The 14,923-nt window shown below is 34.0% G+C and overlaps 1 protein-coding gene across 1 annotated transcript in view; it reads left to right on the top strand.

Moving 5' to 3' along the window:
- The window catches only part of LOC127861278 (unconventional myosin-Ib-like), an 88,401-nt gene that overhangs the window by 5,341 nt on the left and 68,137 nt on the right, over window positions 1-14,923 (top strand). The window contains exons 4-5 of the mRNA XM_052399727.1: window positions 8,644-8,738; window positions 12,772-12,876. Coding sequence (XP_052255687.1) covers window positions 8,644-8,738; window positions 12,772-12,876 — 200 coding nt within the window. The remainder of the gene's footprint in view (window positions 1-8,643; window positions 8,739-12,771; window positions 12,877-14,923) is intronic.

Genomic DNA, 14,923 nt, shown 5'->3' with positions numbered 1-14,923 from the left:
TGTCCAATATAACGCGGGGGGTCCTTGGATCCCGTTTTTTCTCCAACCTTCCATTTCTGATTCAAATCCATGTTATGCAACTACATGTATTTTCATAAATTCAAAGAAGCCAGCGATCACAGCTTGATTGCTTTATCCGTCCGTTTAACTGATTTTAATCGATTCGAGGTTAAACGACACTCGACAGCTAATTGGTGTTAATCTGTTGTGTAATGTCAATAAAGGTGTGAAAACTCGCGAGTCAGTGTTTATTACATGTATTCCCTATTAGAGCGGTTCGGTGCGCTAATTTCAATAAGGCAAGTGCAAGCGGTATAATTATCAAATTAAAGTTATTTGAAACGATTACCTGTTTATGTTTTGTATTTATCGTGTATTGTATTTCATTGTATAAACTATGGCTGTGTAAGTGTGTTATCGTTTATTATATGCTACACATGCTTGATAAATACAAATATCTTTGTGTGTGTTTAATGTTTCAGTACGTATACGAAAAATAAATTTAAAAATCCTGACGATTTATTTACATGCTAACGCAGTGTAATAGTTTACAGAGATGCACTTAAATTTTTGCCCGTTATCAGAAAGTCCACGGAAAGCACGTTTTTTACATGCTGCATATGAAAAACATTTCTTTGTACATGTATCGTGTTGCATTGAATCTAAATTTAAATGCGCTCGTCCAATGAAAGCTGTGTCCCATAATGCACTGTACCAATTTTTCTGACAAATGGCGTAGGCATATGAATTTGTTTGCGAAGTTCGTAAACATATTTCTTGTCATAAATGTTAAACATTATTTTTTCGTAAGTGATGTAATTATATTGGATTATCGGATAAATATGCACATTAGAAAAGCGGTATGTATACTGTTATCGTTCGATTCGGTTTATATGCATGTATTTGCGGATGACAACACAGCATGACGATACACAGGACCTATATTATAGGCTATACTTTACCTGTTTTTATAGCCCCTTAAATAAATAAGCTCAAAACTTATAACGCTGTCCGTTTATAACGCTGTTGCGTGGCTTGGACCCCGTCATCCGCGTTATATTGGAGTTACAGTGTACAATTTACCACCACACATTTAGGTGCTATATGCATTACAGCCTTGTTGTAGGAAAACTGGAATTAAGGCATGTCCGTAAAGTTTTGTCCCATATTAGTCTTTGAGGACGGCACATGCTTACCAGCCTGGGGTGGTATTCCAGAAATATCTTAAGTTATTTCTTAAATAATTTCACTTAAGTTCAAAATTACAATGTTTTGTATTTCTTTACTAAATAAGGAAACACATGTTTTTTTGGTATTCCTAAAATAACATTAGCACAATGATGTCATTTAAATGTGTATCTTGATGCCAATCTATTGCAAAATGAAATGAAACACTTAAGAAAATTTCCCAATTTAAGGATAAGAATAAAATTTAACTTAAGTTGCTTCTGGAATACGACCCCAGGGACTACACTTTCCACTTGGTCTTTTTCATTTTAATTCTCTTTTAGAAGAAAATCCAGTCTTGGCAGGAAGTGTGTATAAAGGGCCATATACAAGTACTGAAACATCCAAGAAATGTTGATTATTTTAATCATTTTAATGTAAAAAGTTAAACAAATTAAATAATTTGATTAATTTAAGAAAGTCACTGAAACTTTTCCACAAGACCTTTGCTTATACTCTGACTTGTATTTTTTTCATTCATAAAGTCAGGCATGCTTCAGGGTATTTAAGAATGCAACACATAAATCAAGGTGATTTTGGCATTCAAATACTGACTTATCGCTTAAGTTAACTTTTGGCGATAAGACTAAGCATGTGGCAATATTTTTGTATGACCCAGACTTGTAACCTATATACTCAGCTGGGTGTGTTGTCGTAATTGTCCCAGGGCTCTATTTCCTTCTGAGAGAATGGTCGTGAATGGCCATTTCATAATTTCCACACGGCCATTTTACAAATCTAACAGTCAAAATATTGTTGATCTAAATGGTTATTTTTTAAAAGAAAAAGTGTCAAGTCAAACTTATTCTTAACAAACTGAATTTCTCAATTTTTGCCAGTTCGCGTCTCGTTTTTTCACAATCTTCAGAAGTTTGCGACTCGTTTTTTTCACAAAGTGAAGGGGGCAAGACCTCTTCACAAAATCAAGAAACAAAGACCTGTGTCCTGAATTAAGGTCAAAGGGTGCCTTTATTATCAGCCATGTAAAGAGCTGTGGAATTTTTTCTCAAAGGAAAAATGCACTTTGAATGCACATAAGTGTATTAATGCAGGAAAAAAGGCAGAACAAATCTGTTAAAAGTGTTGTTTTTTCTGCATTTTCTTGTGCATTAAATGCGCATTAAATGCACCTTTAAAGCAGAAAAAAATATGTGCTTATACTGCTCTGTTAAACTTTTTCGATAAGATAAGGTTTATAGTCATGTATCTGTACCAAAATACCAGTAATATTAAAAGGCTGATGCGGTCTGACAGTGTTACAATATTTTGTTTAACATTTCAGAAATATAACATTTCCCATCGGTGTAAATACCACAGTGTTCTTAAACTGTTCGTGAATGTTCATGCAAAATTCATAAATATTTATTGATATATTGTGAATGATATGTAACAGATCAACACAATTTCGTGATTTGTGATCATAAATGTCATAAACAGTTTATGAATGGTCATCAAAATTCATGAATAGTCAATACAATTTTTATGAATCTCATCAACAGTTCATGAATGTTTATCAAAAGTTCATTAATGTTCATCAACAGTTCATTAATTTTCAACAACATTTTATTTATGCTCATCAATAGTTCATAATATACCATCAGGGCTTTTTCTAGCCATTTTGGGAAAGTCTGGTCAAATTGGGATTTTTTTAAATGGATGACATGACAAATTTGGGAAATTTTTATGAACAAAATGGACCAAATTGAAATTATATAATCAACAATTATATTGACACATCAGGCGTTTTCCTGGCCATTTTGGCAATGAATAGTATAACTTATAGTTATGTACTTTGTTAGATGTTAATGAAATACAATTGAGATATAATAAAGATATAATAATCATAAGATACTTTAAAAAAAATAATTATATATATTTTTTTAATTTGAAAATAGTTTTTTTCCCCAATTATTGAGGTTTTGGAATGGGTCCATTTGCTTTGCGATCTGGTCCGTTTTACGGCCTTTTATCATTGCAGAAAACCCCATGATCATTAACATGTTCTTAGCAGGGTAAATATCTTTCAGTTTATCAGGATGAAGTGTGACATACTTATAATGTATGTTACGTGATACAATAAAATTCAATTTACAATAGCAATGTTTACACACATACACTATTTCTATATGCTCAGATCCGTTCAGAAGCTGTTTTAAGTGATTGATTTAGTCGCAATCAATTGCTTGAGAACTTAAACATGAAATAGAAATTTAAATGCCCAGTTTTCAGCACACACCCTTTCCTTATCAGGAAAAGTTAATCCAGAAGGATATTGCGATATTGTAACGCGAAACAGTTGTAATTTGGGTTACACTTCTGTGTCAGATACAATCTTTTTGCGGTAGATGGTTGTTTGTATGAGTTAAACAGGCACTAGATATGTTGACATTCTTCTATCGCTCTGTTAAGCGGCTTTCAAATTGTTTGCTGTTTGTACAAGATGGCTGCCTGTTTGAGGTTACAGCGTATTAATTTACAACTGATTGGCCATGTGCCATGATTGAGAGAATTATGCACTGGAGTTTTGTTCTGAATGAGGGCAAAAAGGTGTCACAGAAATTTTGTTTACCATACTTAGTGATATTTCTTGGATATAGAACAAAAGTCTCATTGTTATGCCCCCTTTCTATTGAAATTGGGGTCACTAGGTCAAAGGTCAAGGTCACAGTCTCAAAAAGAGTGAATTTTTGTTCCGATCAATAACTTGTCAACTAATTGACTGATTGGCTTGATACTCCACATGTGCATTGGCCTTGGACAGTAGTTCAAAGCCCTGTTTGTGGGGCATATATATATATATATATCTGACCGCAGAACGCTTGTTTTAGTTAACATTCATAACAACACAAGTAGTGGCCCATTCTGAGGGCAGCCTTAAAAAATGCTGTTCTTGTTACATCATCTGTAAAAAAAAAAATATTGGTCAGATTTTTTAGGATCAAAATTATATTTGCATTATTTGTTTCATTGTTTATTAGCTATATAACAACGCTTGATCAATAAATATGTTTGCATTACCGTAAAAATGCAGTCATAAGTTGAGATTTTTTCCTCCAAAAACTGATTAAAATTATAGTCTCGACTTATGAGATTGTTCATGAAAAAAATAGAGGTTGATCGTCATCGCGGTAATGGTTGTTAAAGTTGTTGTTGTCATGAAAACTCGTTGATTTACAACGCAAAATGTTTTATTTGAACTGACGCAAATTAATTTAATCATATTGTTTAACTTCACTGTTGCTTTATTTTGATAATTTAATCCAAAGTTTAATGCAAGCTAGTGTTTGTTTTTTACTGGAATTGTAAACAAAGAGTCAGTTAAAGATATTATGGGCATTTTTCACTATTGAATTGAGCTGAAAAGAATTAACAGGTCAAAAGAGTTAGTTAAAATGTGGTAATTGACCAATAATCTGCAACTTATCTTGCTACCAGTTGTTTATTAAAATTATATTTTATATTCGATATTTTACATGACTCACCCAGTCCTCTAAGCCGAAATGATCTGTAAAACAAAATTGTGTCTTTGTGTCGTATGAACGAATCTGCACTAAAACTAAAATTAGATTCACATCGTACATGCATGATCAGTTTTCAAACGAAAGTACAGTTGATATTCAAATGCATTGTTTTTCTCTTTCCGGGTAATTGATTTAATATGTTGATGCTGCATTAACAAATAAACGTGTATATGAAGTGAAAACACCCAATTTAAATTAAGGTTGCGTTAGACACCTATAAACTGTTAGTCTGCCCATAATATCACTTTAAAGTCTTCCAAATATTTGCACTCTGTGTGAATGGACAGTTTGACGTCATCAAAGGAAAGCCGCTTCCTGTCTGAAGCAATAAAGCGACACATTACTCGACAACAAAATTGGCTTCCTTTGTCTAGCAATCAACATGCCAAACCAATTGACCAGTCGCCAAATTATCGATCGCTCCGCCCACATAGTCACATGGTCTAGTGATTAGAAAACTCCGACAAGCACATTGCAATTATAGCGGATTACTTGAGGGAAATTCTATATTTGTAATGATGTATTATGCTTTTTTCTATAAAATAAATTATTAAAGCCGCACACTAACCTAAACTGCTTTAATTGTAAAACGTTAATACAATCATAAAACTTTATAGAGAAATGGCGTAATCAAAATAAATGAGTTAAAGGCAGACTGACTATCAGAAACGTTTCTTATACATATTATATAGGGAGGTGATGAAAAATCCGTTGTAAAATTGAGCATTTATTTCATATTGATTTTGAACTTGTATTCAACCGTCTGACAGTGAACCCGGTGGCTATTCATATATAATTTTGAAAATATTTTTATTAAATGCAAATGACATATCCATATCATGATGGGTTTTTTGTTTATAAAAAATGTTTAGATCTTTGTTTTATTGTTCTATTTTTAAAAGACACCGATTTTTTTTATTTGGATATAAATTAAATTTTTAAAATTTTGTAACCATAATTTAATACAGGACTAGTTTCGTGGTTTCATTAACAGATAGTCTAATATGCATTTTATTTCATTTATGTTTAATGCAAACCTATTACATTTTACTATCAAAAAATGAAATGTTGGTATTACGGTGCTGTTCACGAACATTCGAATTGAATACATTTAGCATATTATGCATTTGCTTATTTATAACAAGTTGGCCCTTATATGTTAATTGCAATTTTCACATTTCTTCCCGAATCAATATATGTTGTATTAGAAATGTTGTTGTTGTATTATAAGCCGTACATTTTAAACTTTAAGTCGCTTTAAGCTGGCTGAGCTGCGTTGAAATCACCTTTGTGTTGTTTTTACTTTAGTTAAAACAATATTTAAGTTAACAATTTATAATGATTTCCCTTGTTAATGATCCACAGAAAATAAATATATAATTGGAAATCATTTAAGTTATTAAATAGTTTTCTTTTCTTGTGTACAGTACCTAACAATGCCTTAATGTTCCTTCATTCTGAGATCCACGCAACATACTGTTATTTATTAATCATCGACAATTACGCTGAGATTAATAAGCTCGTGTGGCAATTATTATGTTGCCCAAACTGCTTAATAATATTGTGCATCAAACGGTATAACACGTTTTATAGAACACACACCTGGTGTGGTTAAACTATTTATTGTGTTTGTTTTCTCATTACTCGTTCATTGTGTTTGTTTTCTCATTACTCGTTCATATGTTCAAGAAATAAAGATAAAATAATAACCTTTTATAAAGTATGTATAGCACCTACAATTTTGAATAATGATCGAACAGTAATGATCATGCATTTGATATAAAATCTGTGTAAACTCTTAAAAATTACGTCCATTCCATATGTACAACACGCTTTGTTTGTCGGACAAAATGGCGGCCAGATAAGCGTTGCTGAGGGGTGTGTGAAAAATCGATATCTGATTGGCTGATCGACAAAATGTGGGCGGAGTTGGCGACTGGTCAATTGTGTGTATGTTCCTGCCAATGGCAATTGTCCAATTAAATAATAGCACGTGCATAGCTCCGCCTTCTAATCTTTTGCAGTGAACGGAGGTGGAGTTTAACTGTTAATTGAGCAAGTGTTTTACGCAAGTTGAGTTCTGGTTTGCCGAAATTAATCGGCCTAATTAAACGACAAATACATTTATCAATGATTTTCGGAGAAATACAGATTAGTTCAGATTTACAAACTTTCTGTACAGTTTCTAATTATGGCGGACGCTTGTGTTTACAAAATTTCTAATCACATAAATATATTATAAATAATGGCACAGTGTTTTGTTGGATTAATTATACTAATTATCAAATTGTAAGGTAATACTATTTTTATCTATGATAATATCGGGTTTGTTTAATATCATTAAAATATTTAACAATATAGTTGCGTCAAAGATTCGGAAATAAATTTGATGGGGTCACAATTTTACTGACGCTGATTTTCCTATTGTCTGTAATTTTTACCCGACTTATGGAGTGCACATACACAAAATGTCACATTTTCGAACCATTTTTATACCCCCAATGTATGAGTGGGTAGACCTATGACTGAGTTTTTACGGTATTTTTCATTGTTTAATAGCTATTTTACAAATCTTGATCAATAAATTATGTTTGCATTATTTGCTTCATTGTTTATTAGCCATTTAATAACGCTTGATCAATTTAGTGTATTGCTACTGGATATAACATCCTGAATAAGAAGATCTTTTGTTCTTCAGTAAATTTGTTTTAAAATTTTTTTTAGCCATTAGATGCAATTTACCACACCGAATGTATATTCCATATACGTGATTTTGGAGTTATGTTCTAAAATGTTATGTTATAAAGTGCATTCCTAAAACCGAGACAAATTTCAGGCAAGTAAACTTTATTTACTTTTGATGGAGCATATGCTAATTTTATATTTATTGTTCACACATATTGGACTGGGTTAAGTTTGATTTAAATTGATTTTATAGAGAGTACTAAATTCCCTTCATTTTTTATGCTAATGACCTGAAAAGCAATCTTGTAGAATGGAGAGACCAGAATATTTTATTTGCATTCGTTATTTGTTTACACTTTGTAAGAATGAAAACAGTGCAAACAATGAGACTTTGTTCACATTTTTTGTACAAGTTTTTATGCCCCCAGATTGAATGATCAGGGTATATTGTTTTTGGCCTGTCTATCTGCATTTCATTGTATGTGTCTTCTGTCTGTCTGTCTGTCTGTCTGTCTGTCTGTCTGTCTGTCTGTCTGTCTGTCTGTCTGTCTGTCTGTCTGGTCTGTCTGTCTGTCTGTCTGTCTGTCTGTCTGTCTGTCTGTCTGTCTGTCTGTCTGTCTGTCTGTCTGTCTGTCTGTCTGTCTGTCTGTCTGTCTGTCTGTCTGTCTGTCTGTCTGTCTGTCTTTTGAGTGGTGAAAGGTCAAGGTCATCCTTTAAGGTCAAAGTTAACAAAAGTAAATAAATTTTAAAAAATCAAAGCGGCACAGGTGTTTCTGGCATATACATCTCTTGTTTCGTGTTACAATTTCATTAGTACATTACCAGAGTTATATCTTGTGCAGACTTACACACAGGCTGCACATGTTTTACTTTTATACTGCATATTGATCTTTCCCTTTGTGACTTTAGCTCAAAGGTCAAAGTCGAATTTTCTTTAGGGAACAAAGGTCAAAGGTCAAGTTTGGGAATAAGACTGTGGCCTGAGTTTTTATTGCTCTATTCCAGCTATGCCATCTCAGATGTGGCCTACTGTTAAGTTCTATATCTCTTATTACAGCTATGCCATCTCAGATGAGGTCTACAGTTAAGTTCTATTTTTCTATTCCAGCTATGCCAACTCAGATTTGGCCTACAGTTAAGTTCTATATCTCTATTCCAGCTATGCGATCTCAGATGAGGCCTACAGTTAAGTTCTATTTCTCTATTCCAGCTATGCCATCTCAGATGAGGCCTACAGATCAATGCGAGACCGGGATCTGGACCAGTGTATTATTATTTCCGGGGAGAGTGGCTCTGGAAAAACAGGTGAGATTCAATGCTTTACAGTTGTACTCTTTTTTTGACCCAATTCATATTTCCATAGACGTTTCCACTTCGGCTCAAATACAATGTACTCTTACTTTGGCTAATATACGCTAACTTTGACTCAAATACTCTCACTTTGTCTTAAATGCGCTCACTTTGGTTTAAATACGCTCAATTTGGTTTAAATACGCTCACTATTTCTCAAATACGCTCTCTTTGGTTCAAATATCCTCAATTATGAGGGATATTGGCATTGGAAGACTATGAATTATTTATCAGGGATTTCATTGGTTAACGGACCAATTAAGTAACATGGAAATTCCACCAATGAAACAATGCGGAATAAAATAGTTATACACATTACAGAAGTGAGCAAATTGTTATTGGGTCAATTTAAAAAAGATTTCTATCCTTCAATGTTTTGTTCATCTAAATAACTCAACAGGCAGCTCAACATTATTAACCCTTTGCATGCTGGGAAATTTGTCGTCTGCTAAAATGTTGTCTGCTGAATTTCTAAAATTAGCATTTTCTTCGATTTTTTTTCAAAGAATACTATTAGAATAGTAAACAGTTTGGATCCTGATGAGATGCCACGTTTTGTGGCATCTCATCTGGATCCAAACTGTTTGCAAAGGCCTTTAAAATTCGGTTCCAGCACTGATGAAAGGGTTAATCCCCTGTTAATGATCAGAAGTGCATTCTGTGCAGGTTAATCTGAGACAACACTTTCCGCCTACACTTTTAATTTTTATTTGGGTCTCTTGCCTCCTTTAAAGGGATCTTTTCACGGTTTGGTAAATTGACAAAATTGAAAAAAGTTGTTTCAGATTCGCAAATTTTCGGTTTAGTTATGATATTTGTGAGGAAAAAGTATTACTGAACATTTGCCATGGTCTAATATAGCCATTATATGCATCTTTTGACGATTTAAAAACCTAAAATTTATAAAGCGTTGCAACGCGAAACGATTGAATAATTTGGAGAGTTCTGTTGTTGTCGTTTAAATTTGTGAAACTACGAAGATTGCTTATATAAGGTATAAAATACGCATGTTATGTATGCTTGGCAGGATAGCTCAGTTGGCTAATGCGTTTTTACTTCAGGATTCCTGGGGTCACTGGTTCGAGCCCTGCTGCGGGCTACTTTAAAAAAAAAAAATTTTTATATATTTTTTTTATTTTTTACTGGAGCTTTTAAAATTTAATGTTTACCTTTATCAATATAAAGCATTTAATTACAAACTTCAAAACACGCCAAAATCTCTGAAAAGGCCCCTTTAAAGGAAATTCCAAAATCTGTGAAAAGATCCCTTTAAAAGAAAATGGTTGCTGACTCATCTGAGACGGCACTTTACGCTTTTTACAGTCATGCATTAAGCCCAGTTTTTACAGTCATGCATTAAGCCCAGTTTTTACAGTCATGCATTAAGCCCAGTTTTTACAGTCATGCATTAAGCCCAGTTTTTACAGTCATGCATTAAGCCCAGTTTTTACAGTCATGCATTAAGCCCAGTTTTTACAGTCATGCATTAAGCCCAGTTTTTACAGTCATGCATTAAGCCCAGTTTTTACAGTCATGCATTAAGCCCAGTTTTTACAGTCATGCATTAAGCCCAGTTTTTTCTGTATTATAATGTAGTATTTATAGAACATTTACCGTGGGTTTTGATCATAAGTTCAATTCTTAACTTTCCTAATCTTGAAAACTGTCAGGATCAAATTAGTTGTATCTCGTAAATGAGAGTTTTAAAGGGGCCTTTTCACAGATTTTGGCATGTATTGAAGTTTGTCATTTAATGCTTTATATTGGTAAATGTAAACATTGGATCTAAAAAAAGCAAGTAAAAAGTCAAGAATAAAATTAAAACAAGGAAAAAAAGTAACCCCCATCAGGGCTCGAACCACTGACCCCTCGATTCATGGATTTAAAAGTCTACCGTTTAGACCACTAGACCATCCGTGCTCATTGAATGAAGGATGTATTTTATGCTCTTTATAAGCAATCTTCGTAGCTTCACAAAATATAACGACAATAACAGAACTCTCCAAATTATTCAATCGTGTCCAGTGCAATGCTTGATAATTTTAGGCTTTTAAATCGTCAAAAGATGCATATTATTGTGGCTATGTTAGAGCATGGTTAACCCATTTATGCCCAGTGGACTCTCCCATCCTTCTAAATTGGATCAATTTATTTCCAAATTTAGGGGTGTCAAGTATATTTATTTCTATATTTAGAATATTTCATAAAGAAATTCATTTAAGCAAACAGCGTAGACCCAGAGGAGACGCCGCATCATGCGGCGTCTCATCTGGGTTTACGCTGTTTGCAATGTCCTTTTTTCAGGACGCTAGGCATTAATGGGTTAATGTTCAGTATAACTGTTTCCTCGCAAATATGATAACTAAAACAAAAATTTACGAATATGAAAGATTTTTTTTTTCATTTTGTCAATTTACCAAAACGTGAAATTGCCCCTTTAAATAGCACTCAAAGTTTGTTACCTAACAGATCATGTAGATTGGTTCAGTTTGTTTCATCATCTCTGATTAAACCTTCGGAACTGAGATTAAATATTCAAATGTCTGTGCTATTGAATTATTGCCTATGAACAGATGGGTATTCTCCTTGATTTATTGTCAATTGTTTTGCCTTATCTATGTGTAATCACCTTTAAAGCCTCAACATTCAGTCTTGATTGATTCTAAATATAGACCTACAGATAGCTTTTGTATAATAAATCTTGATTTCTTGCAAAAGTGGAAATATAGTAAAGGTTATTGTAGACAGTATACAGAGCAATATATCTTTATAGCAATTCATTGTTTTCTTATCCATAAATTGAAAGTAATCTTATGAATTAATTGTTATTTTGCATCTGCGCCCTAGTGTTTCTATAAATTAACAGCCTTTAAATAAGAAAAAAATAATCAGAAATTGCTACTATATTGCAATCAACAAATCAACAGCTATGAAATAAAAAAAAATGACTGAAAAATTTCAGTCAAACATGGCGGTTAAATTGAAAGCACACTGGTCAACATAATTCAGTTTGAACAAAATATCACCCTATTGGCACAAAAAGGTACCATGTGCCTTCTACTTTCAATGTCACGTAGTACCTTTTTGCACCAATGGAGCACTATGTAACACGTTATCAGTATGTTAGGTCTAGTGTAACAAGCTTGGTGATCATTCAAGGTTGTGTGTAGCCTTTTTCGGATCATTAATGGTTGTATGTAACCTGTTACAAAATATTCAAAGCTGTGTGTAACCTGTTTCAGATCAATAAGGGTTGTGTTTAATCTGTTAAAGATCATTTAAGGCTGTGTGTATCCTGTTTCAGATCATTCATGGTTGTATGTAACCAGTTTCTGAGGCCAATAATGATTAATCAAGGTAGTGTGTAACCAGTGCGTCAAATTGTACAAGATTGTTTATAGCCTGTTTCAGAAGCCTGTAAGAATATCAATATAGGTTGTGTGTTGCCTGATTCAGCTCATTCAACCAGTTTCTTATGTCAGCTCTATGGCTTGAACCTAAATAAACATAATATTAACAACTTGACAATATTTATTTATCAATTTTAAAGTATTTGTAAGCAACACATAAAAATACACATTTCCTAATCTGAATACTTCACAACGCAAATTTTCCCAATTTCAGTTTTTTTTCCAAATTTGGCTGGAAAGGGTACTTTTCAAATTTGGAAATTTTTTTGGCTGGAGTTGATCGTCCAAAGATGTAACATATGCGACAGAAATGTGCAGGTCATATCGAGAAACCGTATATTAATCGGCCTGAGGGGGGCACTGAATTAAAAAGTTTCTGCCATTCTCAAACTTTATCCACCATTGGTCAAAGGGCTGATCCAATCTGAATCACTTAGCAAGAAGTCAGAGTTGTGTGTAACATTCTTGTTGATCTTTAAAGTTGTGTGTGACCTGTTTCAGAGGCCAGTAAGGTGATTATATCAAAGTTCTGTGTAACCTACTTCTTGATAATTAAAGTTGTGTGTGACCTGTTTCAGAGGCCAGTAAGGTGATTATGCAGTATGTTGCTGAGGTATCTGGCAAGGGTCGAGACATCGACAGGGTTAAAGAACAGCTGCTGCAGTCTAACCCAGTCCTTGAAGGTAGGTTGCTACCTCCCTATCAACTGGACATTTTTCCATTCCATTTACCTCCCTATCTACTGGACATTTTTCCATTCCATTTACCTCCCTATCTACAGGATATTTTTCCATTCCATTTACCTCCCTATCTACTGGACATTTTTCCACTACGTTAACCTCCCCATCTACAGGATATTTTTCCATTCCGTTTGCCTCCCTATTAAAGGGAAGGAGCCATTTGAACCGCGTTCTGGAAAAAACTTGGCTTAATGCATGTGTGTATAGTATTGACGCAGATTAGGCTGTGCAGTCCACACAGGCTAATAAGGGACGAAACTTTCTGGCTACACTGGATTTTTTTTACGAAGAAACCTCCTGTATACGAAAAAACTTTCATGCAATTAGAATGTTTCAGTCCGCACAGGCTAATCAGGGAATTAGCAAGTTTCATCACTTATAAGCCTGTGTGGGCAGCACAGGCTAATCTGGGACGACTCTTTACAGACACACATTAAGCCCTGTTTTTCCAGAACAAGGGTCTTTTTATTTTCCATGAAATGTCGCCATATTATTTACCTTTGTAAATTATTGACACGTTGCCATTCTATTTACCTCTCTTTGCATTACACGTCCCAGCAATTTTTTGCCTTCTTTATAAAGTATAGGAAAATGACATTTTTCTAATTAGAAAAAAGAAGTACAAATTTCCCAACTGCCGTCAAAAAAATCCAAATTGAAGGTATTAAAAAAAAATTCCAAACATTTAGTTAGTTTACCTATGCAGCTCTATAGCTTAAACCTGAGTTAATATAATATTGACAACTTGACAATATTTAGTTATCAATTTTCAAGTATTTGGGAGCAAAAAATCAAATGAGTTTGGTAGGGCAGTATATTAGGAGTAGCGGGGAGGGGGTTATTAGAAAATATATGGTATCTGTGGAAATGAGAGTGTAGTACGAATTGTTACCTTACGAAAGTAATGATGTGGTATTGACTAGAAAAATACAATGTATCTGTATTTGTAATATGTGGTATAGAATATGATATTCCTGGATTTGGTTGCTATGGTTACAATATCTACAAAGTCATACACTCAACTGGTTATTAGCAAGTGTAAAACGTTTGACTGCTGTAACAATGCCTCTGTTCTGTTTTAGTTGCTACAGTTTCACTCCCAGCCATAGATACATCAATAATAGCTGTAGTATAGTTCTGTTATGCTGAAGAAAATTATTATGTTTTTTTTTTTTATTGACCTCTCTTCTAGTACATCAAACGCATGTACGAAAGGGTATTGTAGTTTTATTGTATTGACATCAAAATAATTGTGTGGGCGATTGATTTCATATGGAGAAGACATTTATTATGCCCCCCTTCGAAGAAGAGGGGGTATATTGCTTTGCTCATGTCGGTCTGTCTGTCGGTCGGTCTTTCCGTCCACCAGGTGGTTGTCAGACGATAACTCAAGAACGCTTATGCCTAGGATCATGAAACTTCATAGGTACATTGATCATGACTCGCAGATGACCCCTATTTATTTTGAGGTCACTCGTCAAAGGTCAAGGTCACAGTGACTCGAAATAGTAAAATCGTTTCCGGATGATAACTCAAGAACGCTTAGGCCTAGGATCATGAAACTTGATAGGTAGATTGATCAGGACTAGCAGATGACCCCTATTGATTTTCAGGTCACTAGGTCAAAGGTCAAGGTCACGATGACCCGAAATAGTAAAATGGTTTCCGGATGATAACTGATGAACGCTTATTCCTAGGATCATGAAACTTGATAGGTAGACTGATCATGACTCGCAGATGACCCCTATTGATTTTCAGTTCACTAGGTCAAAGGTCAAGGTCACGGTGACCCGAAATAGTAAAATGGTGTCCGGATGATAACTCAAGAATGCTTATGGCTAGGATCATGAAACTTCATAGGTACATTGATCATGACTGGCAGATGACCCCTATTGATTTTCAGGTCACTAGTTTGTCGTAATCATGCATGAAAGCAAAAACATTAGCAAGAAATTATGATTTAAAGGGGCCTTTTCACGTTTTGGTAAAT

This window comes from Dreissena polymorpha, chromosome 15 (genome assembly GCF_020536995.1).
Source record: "Dreissena polymorpha isolate Duluth1 chromosome 15, UMN_Dpol_1.0, whole genome shotgun sequence".
Taxonomy (NCBI): domain Eukaryota; kingdom Metazoa; phylum Mollusca; class Bivalvia; order Myida; family Dreissenidae; genus Dreissena; species Dreissena polymorpha.
Note: the sequence above shows the minus strand (reverse complement) of the source record. Positions and strands in the feature narration are given on the sequence as shown.